Source organism: Lepidochelys kempii, chromosome 2 (genome assembly GCF_965140265.1).
Source record: "Lepidochelys kempii isolate rLepKem1 chromosome 2, rLepKem1.hap2, whole genome shotgun sequence".
In the NCBI taxonomy this organism is placed as follows: domain Eukaryota; kingdom Metazoa; phylum Chordata; order Testudines; family Cheloniidae; genus Lepidochelys; species Lepidochelys kempii.
Window position 1 is genome coordinate 228,920,018 of NC_133257.1, and position 19,983 is coordinate 228,940,000.

At 39.4% G+C, this 19,983-nt stretch overlaps 1 protein-coding gene across 2 annotated transcripts in view; it reads right to left on the reverse strand.

The window, feature by feature from the left end:
• Window positions 1-2,230: 2,230 nt before the first annotated feature.
• MINDY3 (MINDY lysine 48 deubiquitinase 3) overlaps window positions 2,231-19,983 on the reverse strand; it is a 100,160-nt gene continuing 82,407 nt past the window's right edge. For both annotated transcript variants that reach the window (XM_073334111.1, XM_073334110.1), the window contains 5 exons: window positions 17,966-18,038; window positions 16,772-16,844; window positions 9,952-10,039; window positions 6,358-6,429; window positions 2,231-3,297 (listed from right to left, as the gene is read on the reverse strand). In XM_073334111.1, the coding sequence (XP_073190212.1) occupies window positions 3,148-3,297; window positions 6,358-6,429; window positions 9,952-10,039; window positions 16,772-16,844; window positions 17,966-18,038 (456 nt within the window). In that variant the 3' untranslated portion in view covers window positions 2,231-3,147. The remainder of the gene's footprint in view (window positions 3,298-6,357; window positions 6,430-9,951; window positions 10,040-16,771; window positions 16,845-17,965; window positions 18,039-19,983) is intronic.

Consider the following 19,983-nt stretch of genomic DNA (forward strand, 5'->3'; position numbering starts at 1 on the left):
TCTAGATAGCTCATGTACTCCGCTACACCCATGAAGATGCAGGGAGCAGTGGCTGCCCTAAAGGGGAGGACCCAGAACTGGTAGTGGGAGTGTCCCACGGTGAAGCAGAGGAACTTGTGATGAGTGGGGTGGATGTCTATATGAAAATATAGATCCTTCATATCAAGAGCTGCGAACCAGCTTCCATGGGGGAGGGCCAGGATAATGAGGGGGAGCAAGACCATCCAGAAGTGGAACTTGCATATGCATTTGTTCAGCGACCAGACATCCAGAATGGGACGGTGGCCACCCCTTTTTTTTGGAACAAGGAAATAAGGGGAGAAGAAGCCATGGCAGTGCAGGACGCATTTTATGGCACCTTTCCAGAGGAGGGTGTCTGCTTCCTCTCCAAGACTGCATCGGGAAGGATCCCCAGGGTCCTCATGGGGTGGGCGACAAGGAGAGGAACTCAACTGGTGAACAATATCCAGCACCCAGTGGTGATCTTGCTCCAAATGTGGGCAAACAGGGCAAGACAGCCCCCCAAAACAATCTGAGGTGCTGCAGAAGGGGTGGAGTGAGTTTCTTGGATCTTGGGGGAAGAAACAAAAGGATTACTTGGATGGACATTGAGGGAAGGTGCAGGTGGTGGCAGAGTAGTGCACGGGTATTGGCGAGATGGATCTTGCCGTGTTGAGGGTAGGGCTGGTAGGCAGTGCAAGGGCATGGTCAGGAGGACAAGCACTGCTGCCTGCAAGTTGGGGCAAGGGTGTAGATTCAGAGTGACCAGAGGGTGGCACAGGAGTCCTTAAGAGTGGAGAACTTGTCCATTTAATCACTGAAGTTTGTGGCTGTCAAAGGGGATGCCCTCTAGGGCAGTCTGGATCTCCTTGGGAAAGCTGAAGGGTTGAAGCCAGGAATCCCGGCAGAGCACCATCCTGTGCGCCAGAGAGCATGATGCAGTGTCAACCGTGGCTTGGAGGGCCACTTTGGCAACTAGCTTGCCCTCATCCAGCAGGGCCTGAAAAGCCTGCTGTTGCTCTGGTGGGAGAAAGGCCTGGAACTCCACCAACTTGGAGTAAGAGAGGAAGTCGTACTTCACCAGGATGGTCTGGTAGTTGCCAATGAATAACTGAAGGCCTGAAAAAGAGCAGACCTTGCACCCCAGAAGGTCAAATTTCTTCATCACCTGATCAGGAGGGCCTTGGGATGTTGCTGGCAGGCTTGGTCAGTCACCGTGTGAACCACGAGCGAATTGGGGGGTGGGTGGGTAAACAAGGAGTCCATACCCTTAGATGGCATGAAGTAGTGGCACTCTGCCCGGTTCAGGGTAGGGGCACAGAAAGCTGGGATGTGCCAGACCACTTAAGCTGGTTACAAGACAGTTCCATCGATAGAGAGGGTATGCACTACAGCTATTCCCATTTATGTGATCAGGTTCACATGTGAAAAATATTCATGTTCCAATTTGAATCAGATAAATGGACATTTTAAACTTGGTTCCAGATACATGAAAGGCTATTTTTTAAAAAGTTCTCAAATTGTTACTGACCATGAGAAAATTTTTCAGGAAAATATAATTCTGCATTATTTTCTTGGTTTTTGAAACTGAGATACACTCAGTGCTGTCAATATTGCACTCAGGAGCAGTGTTAATTACAGAGTTAAGTATTTGGAATGAATATGTGGATGTGGCCAGGAGTAGCACTTCACTGCTGACATTTTCCAGATGTAAATCTAGTAGCTGGTTCTATGCTTATACAGGATATAACTGAAAATGCCATGCAGGCAAGCTTGTTATTTCTCTCTGCCATTACTACATAACTTACACTGAAAATACTCCAATATACAGGTGTTTTGTTAGATTCTTTGGTTTGACAATTCAAACAGCACAAGTCTGCTTAATGGGGAAACAAGCTAACTCATGCTGTTATTTATACATAAAAAGAAAGTATCCCCACCTAAACATTGTGGAGAAAATAAATTTCTAAACATGAATTCTCAGCCCTCTTGATATTAATATACGCTATGCATTTATGGTCTGTGAACAGAAAGTTTAAGTGGGTCAACTGCACTAAAGTGATCCTTTAGTTTCTTTAACTTGTGTTTATATCCACAAGAGATCACTCTACTTCAAAAGTTGTCCATTTTTAGCTCCTCTACTCTCCAGTTATTTTTTCAATACAAAGAAATTGAAGAGGAAGTAAACAGGTCAGATTGAAAAAATAAACTTGAAAGTGCTAGGTCATAGTTCAGGGAAAAGTTTTTATTTAGGGCTAACAACTAGATAATAAATAAAGGCATATACTCATGTAATAACAGATGTTCTCATGCACTTAACACATACAATAAAGCTGGCTTACATTGTTTGGACAAACTGAGAAGAGGTATTTGGCAATACTATATATCTGAACAATTTAAAGATTATAGAACAAATTCTTCCTGCTGTTGATTTTTTACATTTCCTTTATACAACTTTGAATAAATATTAACACACTTATTTTTCCTCATACTGTCTTCACTTTTAACATGCCAGATAGCTAAGCCATAGCAATATACAACCGCCTAGAAACGGCTTTTATGATTTATATTTAGTAGGAGCCTAGAAATTATTCCCAATTTTACCATTTTTGTAAAAGTTGTTTAGTTAGAGCCAAATTTAAAAAAAAACTGCAGAGAGTTTAAGCTCATTTAAACATTCAGTGCAAGGCCAGTCCAGACCACAAACTGATACTGTAACATAAGCCAGTATAATTTAAATAATAAAACGTGCCCAAAAGATTCAAGAGGAAGCAAACAGAGAATGACTTTACTGTTGAAAGATTAATTTGATACCTAACATGCAGATACTGCAGTATTAGACATTTTTCAAATCTTTATGAGATGGCAAATTCAGATGGTATAAGTAGGCCTTTTTTAAAAGAACAGAACTCACAATACTACCACAATGGCCAAAAAAATGACAAACTATTGTAAAGAGAAATCAATCTGATTAAAAAAAGTAAATATTTCAATTAACACTGAAAAGTGTTTGTAATCATTATTTACAATTTATCAATGATAGCAGTGTACAGTTTCATACAGTCAAGTATACTGCTTTCAGCAAATGCCAATTCTTAATCCCCCAGTAAAGCATTAGACAGTAATATAGCATTTCTTCTAAACACATCAATTTAATGAAGGAGATCGATCCGTGGTCCAGAGTAATTCTATATATGGCCATTTGGTTTGCAAACAGCGCTTTATTGGAGTATCATCAGTCTGTAGCATTGGATCTTCAAAGCCCATAATAACTGCTGTGCCTTCTACATACATGACCTGTCAAAATAAAACGATTACTTCAGTATATTTCCTGAGATACCTTTAAAGATAGACATAGAATGTTGTTTTCACAGTGTAGGAAGCCACTTGTCACAAAGCATGCTTTTCATAACAAAAGGAAAAACTCAAATCAAATTAAAGTTTTACACAAGTGGTTCACATTTATTGAAATATGAGATCCAGAGTATCTAACTAGTAGGTGTTGATGCCTGAAACTTCTATTCAGGTCACAGATTAGTCATGCTGTTCATATACTGACAAAGGCCAAAGCAGAAAAAAAATAAAATTGAAAACTTAAATGATGCAAAAAGTCTGAGGCAATAGGCCATTCATTGAACAAACTCAATTTGCTTTAGATAAGATGAAAAAGCACAACAGGCAAAACATGTACAAATCTTTCCTTATAGTAGAGCACGAGTCTTACAAGGAAGTCAGAAATCATGTTTTGACCAAATTTTCAGGTGAGTAATAGCATAGTTTTGCAGCACCAAAGTCTGCGTCTCTATATATGGAAACACTATGAAGTTATGCAAAAAGAAAAGGAGTACTACTGGTACCTTAGAGACTAACCAATCTCCTCACTGTACTTTCCACTGAATGCATCCGATGAAGTGAGCTGTAGCTCATGAAAGCTTATGCTCAAAGAAATTGGTTAGTCTAAGGTGCCACTAGTACTCCTTTTCTTTCTGCGAATACAGACTAACACGGCTGCTACTCTGAAACTATGAAGTTAGAGCACTGAAATTTGCTCATATTGGTACATGTTACTATAAATAATCTGATATTTTTCATTCAAATGCAACAGAAAAGAGGGAGGAGTGAATTAACATAACACGTGTCAGTAGACAGAACAAATGAAAAGAAATTGACAACCAATACAAATGTGCACAAGAAAATAAGGGTTAACAATGAGGATGAACAAAATCTTATATTTCGTATTTCATGCTTTCATGAATAAGCACACACAGAATAAAATTTAACCATCCAACTAAGTGGCCTGATTTTCAGAGGTGACCAGCACCCACACATTGCACTGAATTTGAGCTGCAGGTGCTCAGCACCTCTGAAAGACAGGTCACTTCTTTAGATGCCCAACTTTAGCAAAACATGTTTGAATATTTTGGTCTTAAAGTAAGTAGACAAAAGGTATAGGAAAATAACTTCTACTGCTACAGCTTACCTGTCCCAAAGTTAAATGTACTCTTATTTTCAAAATATCAGCTAGTCCCCTATTCCCTGGGTTCAAGGCAACTAGAGTTAATTAGATTCATACTATGAAGCCCTTGTTGTAGTCAGTTTAATTCAGCAATATTGTTTAAAGATAATAGCCAGAATTCTCTAGAAGATCATTGTTACAAATATATGGTGGGTAAGGTTAAACTTTAAAAAATATGTATACAAAATAACCAGGCAACAGAGTGGATAAAAACAGATTAAAAAAATCAAATACTTTTCATTTCAATAAAAATATCCATTTGTTAAAAAAATTTACAATTAAATTTGAAATTGTCATCCTATGTTAAGGCTCAAACTTATTATAATCCATTAAAATTAAATACTGTAATATAATACTAAGCAGTACACGATTGCTGACAATTTTTAAAGAAAGTCAAACCATTAGCCAGTGACTGCCACCAGTTCAAACACCTGACACCAGAGTCTGCTGGAAATGCGAAATCAGCTTTTGACAGCACTAGTCTCTTTTGCAAGGTGCAGAAAGAATGTTTTCTTCACTTCAGTTTATTCAATTCAGTTCATTCAATAAATTCAGTTCAATGACCTAATTCAAACTTAAGAAGCCAATTATGTATTGAAAAAGCAGGAAAGATGGTTATTATTCATAGATTGGAAAGGAAAACAAAATGTGAAAGAATGAGATCTACTAGTTCTAAAATTTTGAAGGACATGGTAACCAGAAATAATCAGTCAATTCACTAACTACAGAAAATGCTTCCTTTGTTTAATAAATTAGTTTTAATAAAGGTTGGTAACTTCTCTTGTATGTAAGCAGCACATTTAAAATAATTTAATAAAAAAATTAATGCTATATTTGTGCATTTTAAATTGAATTTCCATTTGAAATTGAAACTTGAAAAAAGCAAGCAAAAGCTTGTCAATTAGTAAATTAGAACTGCCTCGTTCACCATTTTGAAGCATAATAAAAATGTTACAATTAACAATCTGAACAAATGTAACAACCTATAATAATCAACCTATGATTAAAATCAGATTTAAATCAATCCAACCTGCTAGGCAATCATAATAATCTGAGTACCTTTGCCTACATTTGGAATATGAGACTGTTGGAAGTTCCATAGCAATTAATTCTAAAGACTTTATAATCCCAAATTATTCTGATTTCAACCAGCATTAAATGGTGATTGAATCAAAATGCATTTTCTGGAAGGACCTCCTCACTGGTAGTTGTCTCTGTTTATTCATTCCTTGTGATCTCTACTCAGACTGGTAGCAAAATTTGCTAATTAGAACTGGTTGAAAAATGTTTTTTTCCTTTGAAGAATAATCTTTGATTTGACAGAAATTTGAATATCAATTTTTTTGGGCCAAGACCAGAAATTTTGATTTTGAATGCTGCTGTGGTGCCTTATGGGAGTTTAAGTTCATCTGTCTCATAACCCCATTCTCCTCTCTGGGTCCAACTACATCTCCCATGATGCATTGTCTCCTCTCTGCAAAAGAGTGACTGGTGTATCACAGTAAATATGGTTTGACCAGAGAGCATGGTATATAGAAGAGAACTGGAGTATGAGGTAGCATTTCCAAATTGAAATACTTCTGGTTTTGGGAAGGGGGGGGAAGGGGGAGAGAATCAATTTTCTGTGGAAAGCAGAAAATTTGTGCAAAACAAGTTTCTATCGAAAATTTTTTACTTGGCTAGCTGTTCAGTGTCAAATGTGGTGGCAGTTCTGCAATATGGACACAAGGAATGGCACTGACAAACTCATTTCACATAAGACAGTGAACTGCTATCACATGGTCATGATTACTGGTTTCTCCTAAGCAGGTCTCAATTCATTTTCTCTCAGATCACCATACCTTTTCATTATAATTGGACTGCTTCAATCCATTGTAGTGATATACAGTGAATGACTCTGGAATCCTGGAGTCCTAGTATAAACAAGACAGTTCATTTTATATCATAAAACCAGTTTAACGTGCACCCTTTTTCTCTTTACAATTACTTTGCTTGATGAAAAAGGGGTAAGCAGGTGGGGGGGGGGGGGGGGAGGAAGTGAGTTAAGATACAAGATACTGAAGATTTTCCAGGCTCCTCATAGGAGAAAAATACAACACCCAGTCAATCAGTTCCTCTACCTGTTAATAGATTAGGCAACCCAAAATGTTCAAGAGACTAATGATTCAGTGCCCAACTGGATATCTGGAAGTGGAATTATTAATTATTATTATTTTTTTAAAGAGTTGAGCATATACACTCTGAGAATTGGGCCTCCCGAAGTGTCTCATGTTCAACACCCAAACATACTAGCCACTTAAAACTGTTAAGTCTGATACAGTTAGAATGCTTAAGTACTCAGTAAAAGATTTAATAAATATTTTCCAAAAAAGAATTCCTTCTTCACTTACCAAAAAGTGCAGAAGAATCATGTCTGGAGTTAAAAAGAGTGGTATTTAAATGTAATAAAATAACTAATTCCAATTTGTCAGTGGTGTATTGCTTCCAGACTTGTCAATAATTGCAACATATCAGTTTTCGTATGATATAAAATTTAATTCAGAAGACTTTCTAGTGGTTCCACAGCTGTGGAAACTTTCAATCTTAAGAAAATGAATGTTGCAGCCTACATTTTAGAATCACCGTAGTGTTAGCCCTGGTCTACACTATGAGTTTAGGTCGAATTTAGCAGCATTAGATTGATTTAACCCTGCACCCATCCACACGAAGAAGCCATTTTTGTCGATTTAAAGGGCTCTTAAAATTGATTTCTGTACTCCTCCCCAATGAGGGGATTAGTGCTGAAATGGACATCGCTGGGTCGAATTTGGGGTAGTGTGGACGTAATCTGACGGTATTGGCTTCTGGGAGCTATCCCGGAGTGCTCCATTGTGACTGCTCCGGACAGCACTCTGAACTCAGATGCACTAGCCAGGTACACAGGAAAAGCCCCGGGAACTTTTGAATTTCATTTCCTGTTTGGCCAGTGTGGCGAACTCAGCAGAATAGGTGACCATGCAGTCCCCCCAGAATGTTTCTACGCTCTCCCTATCATCTCTATCCCTGAGGTTATCACAGATTAGAAGGCAAAACCCCCGCACTCGCGATTACATGTTTTCCGAGCTCATGCAGTCCTCCCACACTGATAGGGCACAGCTTAATGCATGGAGGCATTCAGTGGCAGAGGACAGGAAAGAACTGCTGTGTTTGCGTAACAGCAAAGTATCATGCCTTGCTAGAGTTCCTGCTCGAGCCAGGTTGCTGTGTCACAGGCACATGTGTCCGCCTTGGGCGGGGGCATGACTGCTTTGCGAGCAGGAAGGCCATAGATATAGACATTGTATCAGGCAGCTTCTGTAACTAGAGAAAACATTCCTGTGCATTTGGCAAAGTTTGTGGCAAAAAAAGAGAAGCCCCCTGACATACCAAACTAATAATACACAACCACACATTACATAAAGTATAATAGGGCCCACGCGAGGGATACGTTCAAGTTGGGTTTCCGTAATGTAGTGGTTATCATGTTTACCTAACGTACGAAAAGTCCCTGGTTCGAACCTGGGCCGAAACAGGTCCCTGTTCCTTTTTCTGACTCCCCTCCTGCATTTTTAGTCTTAGAACAGACCGCGCTGTGAAATGTTACTTTGAATTATATCAATTATACGTTAAATAATATGGAAGCTCTCTCTAAGTTATAGTCCCGGGTTCCTTACCCTTTCAGCTGCTCTGATAAATTAACATTTTTGTTAGGGGCAGGGGAAAATTTTCATGAAGCTTTCTGTAAGGACTAAATGCTATCTAGGACTCTGAAATAATCGTAACGTGGCCCATAGAGTACAATCCTCGTTCTGGATTTGTCATTCCACAAGTTGAACTGCTCCTTACTACTGTCCAGGCTCCATGAGCCATGGGAGCAAGGGGCAGGCTGGGGTAGATGCGACCACGCAGTGCTGCCCGCTGGGAGAGCAGCCTGAGGCAGAAGCCTCCAGCTCACATGATATTCCAGGCAGGACTGAATCTCCATGAGACAAAACTTAAAGAAGAGAATGACCTGGAGTCACTCTCATTCGGTGCTCTAAGAGGAGGATAGCCATGTCTGTCCAGGCGCCCCGATCGACCTCACCAAGGACTACCAGGAGCACCCAGGAGATGTATGACGGCTATCAATCCTACTGTACCATCTGCTGCGAAGGCAAGGGCTGCTGCTGTTTAGCAATGCAGTACCGCGTCTGCCAGCAGCACCCAGGAGATGTACGGTAATGATGAGCTGAGCGGGCTCCATGCTTGCCGTGGTATGGCAAGCCTGGCAGTGGGCTGAGCAGGGCCAGCAGCCAGGACTCCGGCTGGCAGGAGCCAGCGGCTGGAGCCCCAGACTGGCAGCACTCAGCCCATGGCCTGCCTGGGGTTCCGATCACCCAGACAGGCAGCGGGCTGAGTGGGGCCGGTGGACAGGACCCTGGAAAAAAGGCGCGAAACGATTGTCTGCCGTTGCTTTCATGGAGGGAGGTGGGCCCGACGCTATGTACCCAAAACCACCCGCGACAAAGTTTCTGCCCCATCAGGCATTGGGAGCTTAACTCAATATTCCAATGGGCAGCGGAGACTGCGGGAACTGTGGGATAGCAACCCACAGTGCACCGCTCTAAGTCTATGCTAGCCACAGTAGTGAGGACGCAGTCCGCCATCTGAATGCGCTTAGTGTTGACATACGCAATTTACTGTATAAAACCGAATTCTATAAAATCAACCTAATTTCGTGTGTAGACATACCTTAGTGTTACACTTTGCAATATCGTTTTACTACAGTACATTTTTCTCATCAATATTACATCTTTAAAAGGTGCATTGCCAAGTATACTTTTAAAATAGTTGTGGCTGTTTCACTTTTCCTTAGTAACACTTAGAATCTTTAAAATAAAGTTTCATAACTTTGACAAATGCTGATTTTCCTGTATTTCAAACATGGCTGAAATTAATAAGGCTATTTTGTTTACTAACTATAGCTTCAAGTTATATAGTGAGAGAGAATATGTCTTGGAGTCTCAGCCTGGTCCCCAGTGTAGAGCCCTGCAAATCCACGGATAACTGCGGATATCCACAGATAATTTTTGTGGATATAGTTCGGATGCAGCCGTACAGGGCTCTACTTATCTGACACTTGGCAGCTTCAGTGGAGATTGCTTTTTGGTGCGAAGGCTACAAATTAGAATAGCTTTTCATTTAACATTTTGGATTGCTAAATCACATAGGACAGTTATACTTAACTGAACAGTGCTAAGAGTTACCAGCTGACCCGAAGTAATCAAAGGAATGTAACATTTATTAGACTAAATAATTTTGCAAAAATGCACATTCGAGGTATGAATGTTTAATGCATCACTGAAGAATCCTATTTAGTGAAATACAAAGTGTTCTATGGCATAAGAAGGAGAAAAAAAAAAAAACATCTATGTTACCTGCTCAGGGAAGAATTCTTGCAGAAAGGGACCCAGTAATATGATTCCTAGTCCTTCTGGGTCTAATTTGGTCTTCATGAGATTTACACTAAAACAAGAACATTGGATACAAAAATATGAGTTGCACATTTTTATTCTTGCATGACTATGTTATGGGGTACTACAACACTTCTGACTGCCAAATATATTGAGGTTTTTTTTATTTAGACTCTTAAAATGACAAATGCACCAGAACGGCACCAGATTTGAGAAAATGCAGTTATTTTTAAACCAAAGTAATCTGTTATTTAAAATGGAAGTAGTTATAATTTTGAAAGATTGCCTTATTAGGTAAAGTCAGTTGAAAGTCATGCAAACTAAAACCTACACTTTAACTCAGAAGACATTTTGCTGTATGCTGCAAGCATTCCTCATCTTAAACACACAAGCCAGTCATTCTTTGAAGAGTTCTGACCAAACAACCTGCTTTTAAGTGGAGATTTGAAAAGCCACCAATGAATACATTTCAGAGGTTTTTAAAATTAAGTTTGATAAGAATAAATTTCATTGAAATAAGGTCCCATGTTTATCATTGTATATTTACAAAATGCCTTTCATATTAAAGTAGCCCAAACCACTTAACATTTATTTTGATAGTGTATACTCTCATTCTTTCTGTTTTTGTATGTATACTGAGTAGTATAAAAGCTTTATTGGCAGCAGTGCGGGATTTTTGCCAGCTGTTGTAAATGAGTGTCAATAAAACATTTACATTTCTATTTATGCAATATATTTTACAGACTGTTTAGCAGAGCTTTAAAAAGTATTCATATTTTTCCTAGCTCTCAGTCTAGTTCTAAAAGCTTATCAGGATAGGCTTCTGAATGAGAAATTTTAGAATTCACACCGTATCTAAACTAGCTCTCCTGTAAATCAAGCAGAATTTTAACATTAATTTTAAACCTGTCACTGGTCCATGACAGAATATTTACCATTCTGCTAGTAAGCCACATCTTTGGTGTGTTAGACATTTTAATTTTTTTAAAGCAGTCTGAAAACTGCTCAGTTTTGGAACATTAGAACAGGTTCTAGGCATGACGGATTAGTGGACAGAATGCACATAAGGCATATTTAGGGCTTGTTTACAGGGAGCAGCAATGTGCAGCATGAGGGTGTGATTTCTAACGTGCACTAACATATTGTGCATTAAATTGGCCCATGTAGAGCCTGCTGGTGCACACTACAGTTTCCACAGCTCACTTTAACATAGTACTGTTTCAGACAGAGCTATGTTAAAGTGCAGCAGGTTACATGGACTTGTCAACATGCAACACATTAGTGCGCATTAGAAATCACACCCCTGTAAGATGCATTATTCCACTTTGTAGATAAGCCCATAAGTGTATACCACTTTTCAAATGCTCTGCAATTAACTTAATGAATATAGAGAAACCCCTTTACTCAATGAAATACATCTCTAGAAAATAATACAGCAACTGTTTAAAAACCTCTCAGCCACACTAAGTTTGAAGCCTGGTTTTAAGCAGTCATGAGATAAAAGATAGTCCTTTAATGGATTATTAACTGGTTAAAAGATAGGAAACAAAGTATAGGAATAAATGATCCGTTTTCAGAACAGAGAGAGGTAAATAGCATCTCCAAAGGATCAGTACTGGGAGCTGTGCTGTTCAACATATTCATAAATGATCTGCAAAAAGAGGTAAACAGTGAGGTGGCAAAGTTTGCAAATAATACAAAATTACTCAAGATAATTAAGTCCAAAGCTGACTGTAAAGAGTTAGAGGGATCCCACAAAACTGGGTGACTGGGCAAGAAAAAAATGGCAGATGAAATTCAGTGTTGATAAATGCAAAATAATACACATTGGAAAACATAATCCCAACTGTACAAACAAAATATTGAGATCTAAATTAGCTGTTATCACTCAAGAAAGATCTTGGAGTCATTGTGGATAGTTCTCTGAAAACATCCACTCAATATGCGGAAGAAGTCAAATAAGCTATTAGAATGTTAGGAATGGGATATATAGTAAAATATAAGTATCATAATACCACTATATAAATCCATGGTGTGCCCACACGTCAAATACTGAGGGCAGGTCTGGTCACCCCATTTCAAAAGAGATTTTAGAAATGAAAAAAGGTATAGAGAAGGGCAACAAAAATATTTAGGGGTATGGAACAGCTTCCATATGAGGAGAGATTAAAAAGACTGGGACTATTCAGCTTGGAAAAGAGACTACTACAGGGGGATATTATTGAGGTCTATAAAATCATGAATGATATGGACAATGTGAATGTGTTATTTACCCCTTCACCTAACAAGATCTAGGAGTCACCCAATGAAATCAATAGGCAGCAGGTTTGCAACAAACAAAAGAAAAGTACTTCTTCACATAATGCAGTCAACCCGCGGAACTCATTACTAGGGGACGTTGTGAAGAACAAAACTAACTGGATTAAAAAAGAATTAGCTAAAATGGTAAGGGATGTGACCCCATGCGCTGGGTGTCCCTAAGCCTCTAACTACTAGATGCTAGGACTCGATGATAGGGAATGGATCACTTGATAATTGCCCTGTTCTGTTAATTCCTTTTGAAGCATCTGGCATTGGCCACTGTCAGAAGACAGGATACTGGGCTACATGGACCACTGGTCTGACTCCAGTATGGCTGCTGTTATGTAGAAAGTAAACGTTAACTAACTGAAAATATAGATGGAAGTTAGGTAAAATGTAACCATCAAATTCTAACCAGGGCTAAACAACACTGATCTTCTAAAGAGTATCATAGGATCTTTAGTAATCACAAATTAGGGGAATTAGTTAAATTTGAAAAGATGGGGATCAATATGAAAATTTAAAGGTTCATAAGGAATTGGTTAAAAGGGAGACTACAGCTGGTCATACTGAAAGGTGCACTGTCAGACTGGAGAGAGGTTACTAGTGGAGTTCCTCAGGGATCGGTTTTGGGACCAATCTTATTTAATCTTTTTATTACTGACCTCAGCACAAAAAGTGGGTGTGCGCCAATAAAGTTTACGGATGATACAAAGCTGGGAGATACTGCCAATTTAGAGAAGGACTGGGATATCATACAGGAGGATCTGGATGACCTTGTAAACTGGAGTAATAGTAATAGGATGGAATTTAATAGTGAGAAGTGTAACATCATGCATTTAGGGATTAGCAACAAGAATTTTAGTTATAAGCTGGGGATGCATCAATTAGAAATAACGGAGGAGGAGAAGGACCTTGGAGTATTGGTTGACCACAGGATGACTATGAGCCGCTAATGTGATATGGCTGTGAAAAAAGCTAATGCGATCTTGGGATGCATCAGGCGAGGCATTTCCAGTAGAGATAAGGAAGTGTTATTACCGTTATACAAGGCATGGGTGAGACCTCACCGGGAATACTGTGTGCAGTTCTGGTCTTCCATGTTTAAGAAGGATGAATTCAAACTGGAACAGGTACGGAAAAGGGCTACTAGGATGATCCGAGGAATGGAAAACCAGTCTTATGAAAGGAGACTCAAGGAGCTTGGCTTGTTTAGCCTAACCAAAAGAAGGCTGAGGAGAGATATGATTGTTCTCGATAAATATATCGGAGGGATAAATACCGGAGAGGGAGAGGAATTATTTAAGCTCAGTACCAATGTGGACACAAGAACAAATGGATATAAACTGACCATTGGGAAGTTTAGACTTGAAATTAGACAAAGGTTTCTAACCATCAGAGGAGTGAAGTTCTGGAACAGCCTTCCAAGGGAAGCAGTGGGGACAAAAGACCTATCTGGCTTCAAGATTAAACTCTAAGTTTATGGAGGAGATAGTTTGATGGGATAACATGATTTTGGCAATTAACCGATCTTTAACTATTCATGGTAAATAGGCCCAATGGCCTGTGATGGGATGTTAGATGGGGTGGGATCTGAGTTACTACAGAAAATTCTTTCCCGGGTATCTGGCTGGTGAGTCTTGCCCACATGCTCAGGGTTCAGCTGATCGCCATATTTGGGGTCAGGAAGGAATATTCCTCCAGGGCCGATTGCAAGAGGCCCTGGGGGTTTTTCGCCTTCCTCTGCAGCGTGGGGCACGGGTCACTTGCTGGAGGATTCTCTGCATCTTGAGGTCTTTAAACCATGATTTGAGGACTTCAATAGCTCAGACATAGGTGAGCGGTTTATTGCAGGAGTGGGTGGGCGAGATTCTGCGGCCTGCATTGTGCAGGAGGTCAGACTAGATGATCATAATGGTCCCTTCTGACCTTAATATCTATGAGTTTGAGAATCTCATTTCATCTCTAATTAAAAATGACACCTTCAGCAATAGTGCCCTCAATGCCATGTTGCAGGAATTAGTTCAGAATTGAAATACAATAATTCCATCTACTGAGTCAACAGCATAACTATCTGACCACAAATGGTTTTCCTTGCACACCTCCCAAATACTGAGCAGGTCTGAGGGTGGTTAGGTTTTGAGATCTGAAGAGATCACAGCCTGAGGTAGCAGCTTATAGGAAACTACATGTATACTATACATAATTTAGATGTTATTTGCTTCGAAGAACACCACATTTGCAACCGACATATAAGGAATTAAGAATCCAAATACTCTTTACATTCTTTAAGTTTGTTCCATATTTCATGGACTGGAAACCCGAAATACAGAGACTTAGATGTCAGCTGAAAAATGTGGTGAACCTACATAAGTCAGAACCTACTCTATTATACTACTTCTTTAACAGAGAGAAAATATTGCAGACTATGGATATGGAGAAATTCCACAGCATTATCCGCAGAAAAGAGTCTTTTCAATATGGTATGCCTTTCTTGTGAATGATTCTTGACCATACAACACCTGATGTTCCATATGCAATAAGAGGTCATGATTATGCCACAAATATCTTAAAACCCAAGCAGCCAATTCTGAAAGAAAGCTGGATTTGGAAGGAAGATTTTTCCCTTTTCTTTGGGAAAGCAAATTTGTTAGAGGCAGTAGAACAAAAGAAGCCTTTCCAAGCTTCCCAAATCAGGCTCTTTCCCTAGAACTTGCAAAATTCTGTTCTCCTCTGGAGGGAGAAAATATGTTTCACACAGAGCTAACATCCCTAATTTTGTTTTGGAAGAGTTCACAACTCTTTTGATTAGGATAAAATGGAATTTGGCCTTATAAATGAGCAAAGTTAAAGCCTGGAAGGTGGAAAAACAAGTTCAGACACTGAGATTTGCTCTCTGGATTGGGTATTCAGGAAGCAAAATATGACTACATAAGCAGACCTTGGTGCAGAAGTTATTTGCTACCACCAAGCATTTGGGAAACACTACCGGCAATGCCAGTCCAAATGAGAATTAAATTACCGAGTGAAGAGAGTTTTATCTGAATAGCTACTATTAAAACCTGTACAGTAACTCCTCACTTAACGTTGTACTTATGTTCCTGAAAAATGCGACTTCAAGTGAAACGACGTTAAGAGAATCCAATTTCCCCATAAGAATTAATGTAAGGGTTAGGTTCCAGGGAATTTTTTTTTGCCAGACAAAAAAGATGTGTATTTTTTTATATAATATACACACACAGAGTATAAGTTTTAAACAAACAATTTAATACAGTGAAGCTTGGTTGAGATGGTGAAGTCAGAGGGTGGGATATTTCCCAGGGAATGCCTTACCGCTAAATGATGAACTAGCAAGTGGATGAGGCCTCAAGAGATTAACTCGTTGTTAATCTAGCCTCACACTCTACAAAGCAGCAGGAATGGAGGGAGGGGAGACAGCATGGCAAAGTGTGTGTGTGGGGGGGGGGCGAGGGGGAAGAGATGTGCATTTCCCCTTTAAGTATGCTGACCCACTCTTTAGTATACTGCCTTGTTAAGTTAATCAGCAAGCTGAGACCACAGCTGCTGCCAGGAAGCTTCCTCCATCCTGAGCCCTGTCATGTCCCCCATCTTCTCTATGGAGATGGAGTAAGCGGGGTGCAGTAGCTAGGGGGAGGGGGACACCCTGATATTAGCCCCCCTCCCCACCCAACACACACACACACACACAAGGGAGGAGGCTTGGGGAGCAACTCCAAGGCAGACGGCAGGAGCAGCACATGGCATTGAGGGGAGGGACAGTGAACTGCAGGCAACTGATAGCCTGCTGGGTGGCTGCTTCACAGGGAACTGATAGGGAGGCTGCTGGTCCACCCTGGTTCCAAGCCCTCACCAGCTAGCTGCAACCGGCTGCTCTTCCTGAAAGCAGTGGACAAAGCAGGCAGCTGCCAAACGATATTATAAGGGAACATTGCACAACTTTAAACAAGCATGTTCCCTAACTGATCAGCAACGAAACAATGTTAACCGGGACGACTAAGTGAGGAGTTACTGTACATATCTGGTATTGATGGAAACAAAGTACAACTATATAAAATGCAACCATACAGAAACACAAAATCTGAAAAGCAGTTTGAACTTTGAGCTCTAGGATGGTATTAAATCTTCTTGTAACATGGTGGTCAGCTGTTGAGAGACCTTGTTTTTTCCAGCACACTGATTCGCCTTGCAGTATTGGGTTGTCATAGGCAAATACATGCACTTACAGAAACGCGAGTCACAAATAGCTAGTAACTGGGAGCTAGGAAAGACGCTCTTCTTTCTAAATCAAAAATGATTTTGAATCTTATCTTTAGGCCTTTTTTCTTTCTTTTACAACTGACTCAATATTTTGAGACACTATCCTTAGGACACTACACAGAATTAGATATACTAACAATTCAAGATAAAACCAACCCATAACTAATCTGTTAAATGAAAATTTAGCTACACAAATTATACTTACTATTCAGGATCTGATACAAGGTCCAACGCCTTCATTACATCTTCTAGAAGGGTATCAGGTATAAATCCATTATCTGCAAAAGGAACAAATTTTCTCAGTAGGGGAAAATAAACTGAAAACATTTCAAGATTATGGATTGTACCCAAAATACTGGTAATCAAAGCCACATCTTAGAATTTGAGAGTGCACTGTAAAGTTACAAGATGAGGTCTTAGAACACATGATTTCCATACATATTTCCCCCAATTAAAAAATTTCAGGCTTACACATCTTAAAAATGCCATTTTTCTAAAACGTTTGTAAATGCGAACCTTTTAAACTTAAAACGATTTTTTACTAATAGACATATAAATGCCACCTTAAAATGGTGAGAGAATGTTTCTAAACTTGTTTCTAATTAAAATAAAATGTGAATATCAGCCAGCTTTGAGTTCTAAAATGAAACTAAGGAATTTTTCAGTACTTATCAGATCACGATGAATCAAGTATGAAAGTTTTACATTTCTGAAAATGTAAGATTAGGGAAAGTGGTGGCTCACATACAAAGAAAGTCCCCAGCGTTGAAAAGCTTACAATGAGAACCCTACTTCCTACTATCACTATATTTGACTTCCTCATGCTCTGTAGTTTTCAAGGGGCGTGTCCATTTTATTATTAGGTTGATTAACCAACAAATCATGAAGTGTTGCTGTTTTATCAGTAGGTAGCACATTTCCCTATGGATATGTCTGTCTACACAAGAGCTGGAAGATGTGAATTCCAGCCTGAGGAAACATACCTGTAACTAGCTCTGATTGTGCTAGCTCATTAAAAATAGCAGCATAGTCATGGCAGTGCAAGCAATGGGAGGGGCTAGCTGTGCCAAATACATACCTGTGGTCTTGAATGAGATCATACACAGGGCAGCCATGTATGATTTATAGCACACTACCTCACTAAATCAGAGCTAGTGCGGATGTATGTCTCCCCAAGTTGGAATTTGCACCCTCCAGCAGTAGTGTACACATACCCTGTGATCAGTATTTAAGCCTCATCATGAGCAATGTGCCTTATAATGCAGGGGACTGTACTATTGGAGGTGCAGTGTTTTGCATATATTGTAAAACTGTTGCCCTATTTTTCGAGAGAGATTCTTCACACTCAAAACCACTCAATATAAAGATTTCAACCCAAAGCTAAACAATGCAGCCTTACCTTCTGGGTCATAGGTTTGAAAAACTCTTCTGGCTTGTTCCGAAGGAGCTTCAGGAGCAACAAGGGCCAAATCCTAAACAAGAAAGTTCCACAAGATTCATTATTTCAGACCACTACATATTGTTTCACGATGGAAATACACGACCATACTGAAACATTTCAAACCTTAAATTAATGAAGAATAATGGCAGAGGTGAGCATTAGCTTCAAGTTAATTCCACACATTGGTGGTATTCTTCAAGGTTGTGTTAGCGTGTTACGGTTTATTTACATGGCTTTCCACACAACTATCCTGGTATGGATATAGCTTGTCATGCAGATGTCCTAGCATAGAAATAGCAGATTCCAAGAGCGAAGAGTGCGATAATTGGGATGCTTATACTGGCAACTAGATCTTTTTGAACCTAAAAAGGTATACACCTTTAAATCAAAGTTACTCTTCAAAATAAATTTTAAAGACAAGAATAACTAAAGACATGGAAAAAAAAACAGAAAAGTTGGTAAAATGCAGATGGGTATATCAGAGATAGATCATGCCAGACTAACCCAATAACTTTCTTTGAAAAAATAACTGAGTTTTTTAGACAAGGGAAATGCAATGGGTCTAATCTGGACTTTAGTAAAGAATTTGATACAGAGATTAGTTAAAATGGAAAAAAAAGGAATAATTCCTAGAACAGATCTTTTAGAAAAACATCCAATCTTGATTTAAAAGTTGCCAGTGATGGAGAATCATCATGACCCTTGGTAAATTATTCGAATGATTAATTACCTTCATTTAAAAATGTATACCTTATTTCCTGTCTGAATTTGTCTAGCTTCACCTTCCAGCCATTAGATTGTTATACGTTTCTCTGCTAGACTGAAGAGCCCATTATCAAACACTTGTTCCCCATGTAGGTACTTAGACTAATCAAGTCTTTGTTAAACTAAACTGAGTATCATGTTTTATAATCCTTCCATCGTTTTCATGGCTGTCCTCTGAACTCTCTCCAGTTAATGGACTTCTTGAACTGTGGAAACAAGTACTGGACACAGTATTCCAGTAGCAGTCACATCAGTGCCAAACACAGATAAAAATATCTCTACTCTTACTCAAGATTACTGTTTATACACCCAAGGATCATATCAGCCCTTTTGGCCAAAGCATGCTGGAAGCTCATGTTCAGGGGATTATCCACCCCCAAATCTTTTTCAGAATCACTGATTACCAGAATAGAGTCCTCCACCTTGAAAGTATGGCCTACATTCCTTATTCCTAGACATATAAGAATTTCTGCCACGAAAGCTTATGCTCAAATAAATCTGTTAGTCTTTAAGGTGCCACCGGACTCCTAGTTGTTTTTGTGGATAGAGACTAACACAGCTACCCCCTGATACCTGCGATAAGCTGGAGTTTATCAGTTGGAAATGACAGAGGAGAAAGACAGACCTAGGTGCATTTGCTGATTACAGGATGACTGAGCCACCAATGTGATGTGGCTGTAAAAAAGGCAAATATAATCCTAGGGATGTATCTGGTGAGGTATTTCCAGTAGAGCTAGAGAAGTATTAATATCATCGCACAAGGCACTGATAAGACCTCATCTGGAATATTGTGTATAATTCTGGTTACCCATGTAACCAGAAAGATGAATTCAAACTGAAACAGATGCAGAGAAGGGATATTAGGACAACCAGAGGACTGAAGAGCCTATCCTACTAGAGAAAAGATCTTGGCTTATTTAGCCTAGCAAAATGAAGGATGCGGGGGGATAAGATTGCTCTCTATAAATGCGCTGGGGGGCAAGGGGTAAAACATCAGGGAGGGAGAAGACCTATTAAAAATAAAGGACAATGTTGGCACAAGAACAAATGGGCATAAATTGGCCATGAATACATTTAGGTTGAAAATTAGAAGATTTCTAATCATAAGAAGAGAGAGGTTCTGGAACAGCCTTCCAGCAGGTGTAGTGGGGGCAAACAAACTAACTATAGTTTTAAGATTGATCTGAATAAATTTATCAATTGGATTATAT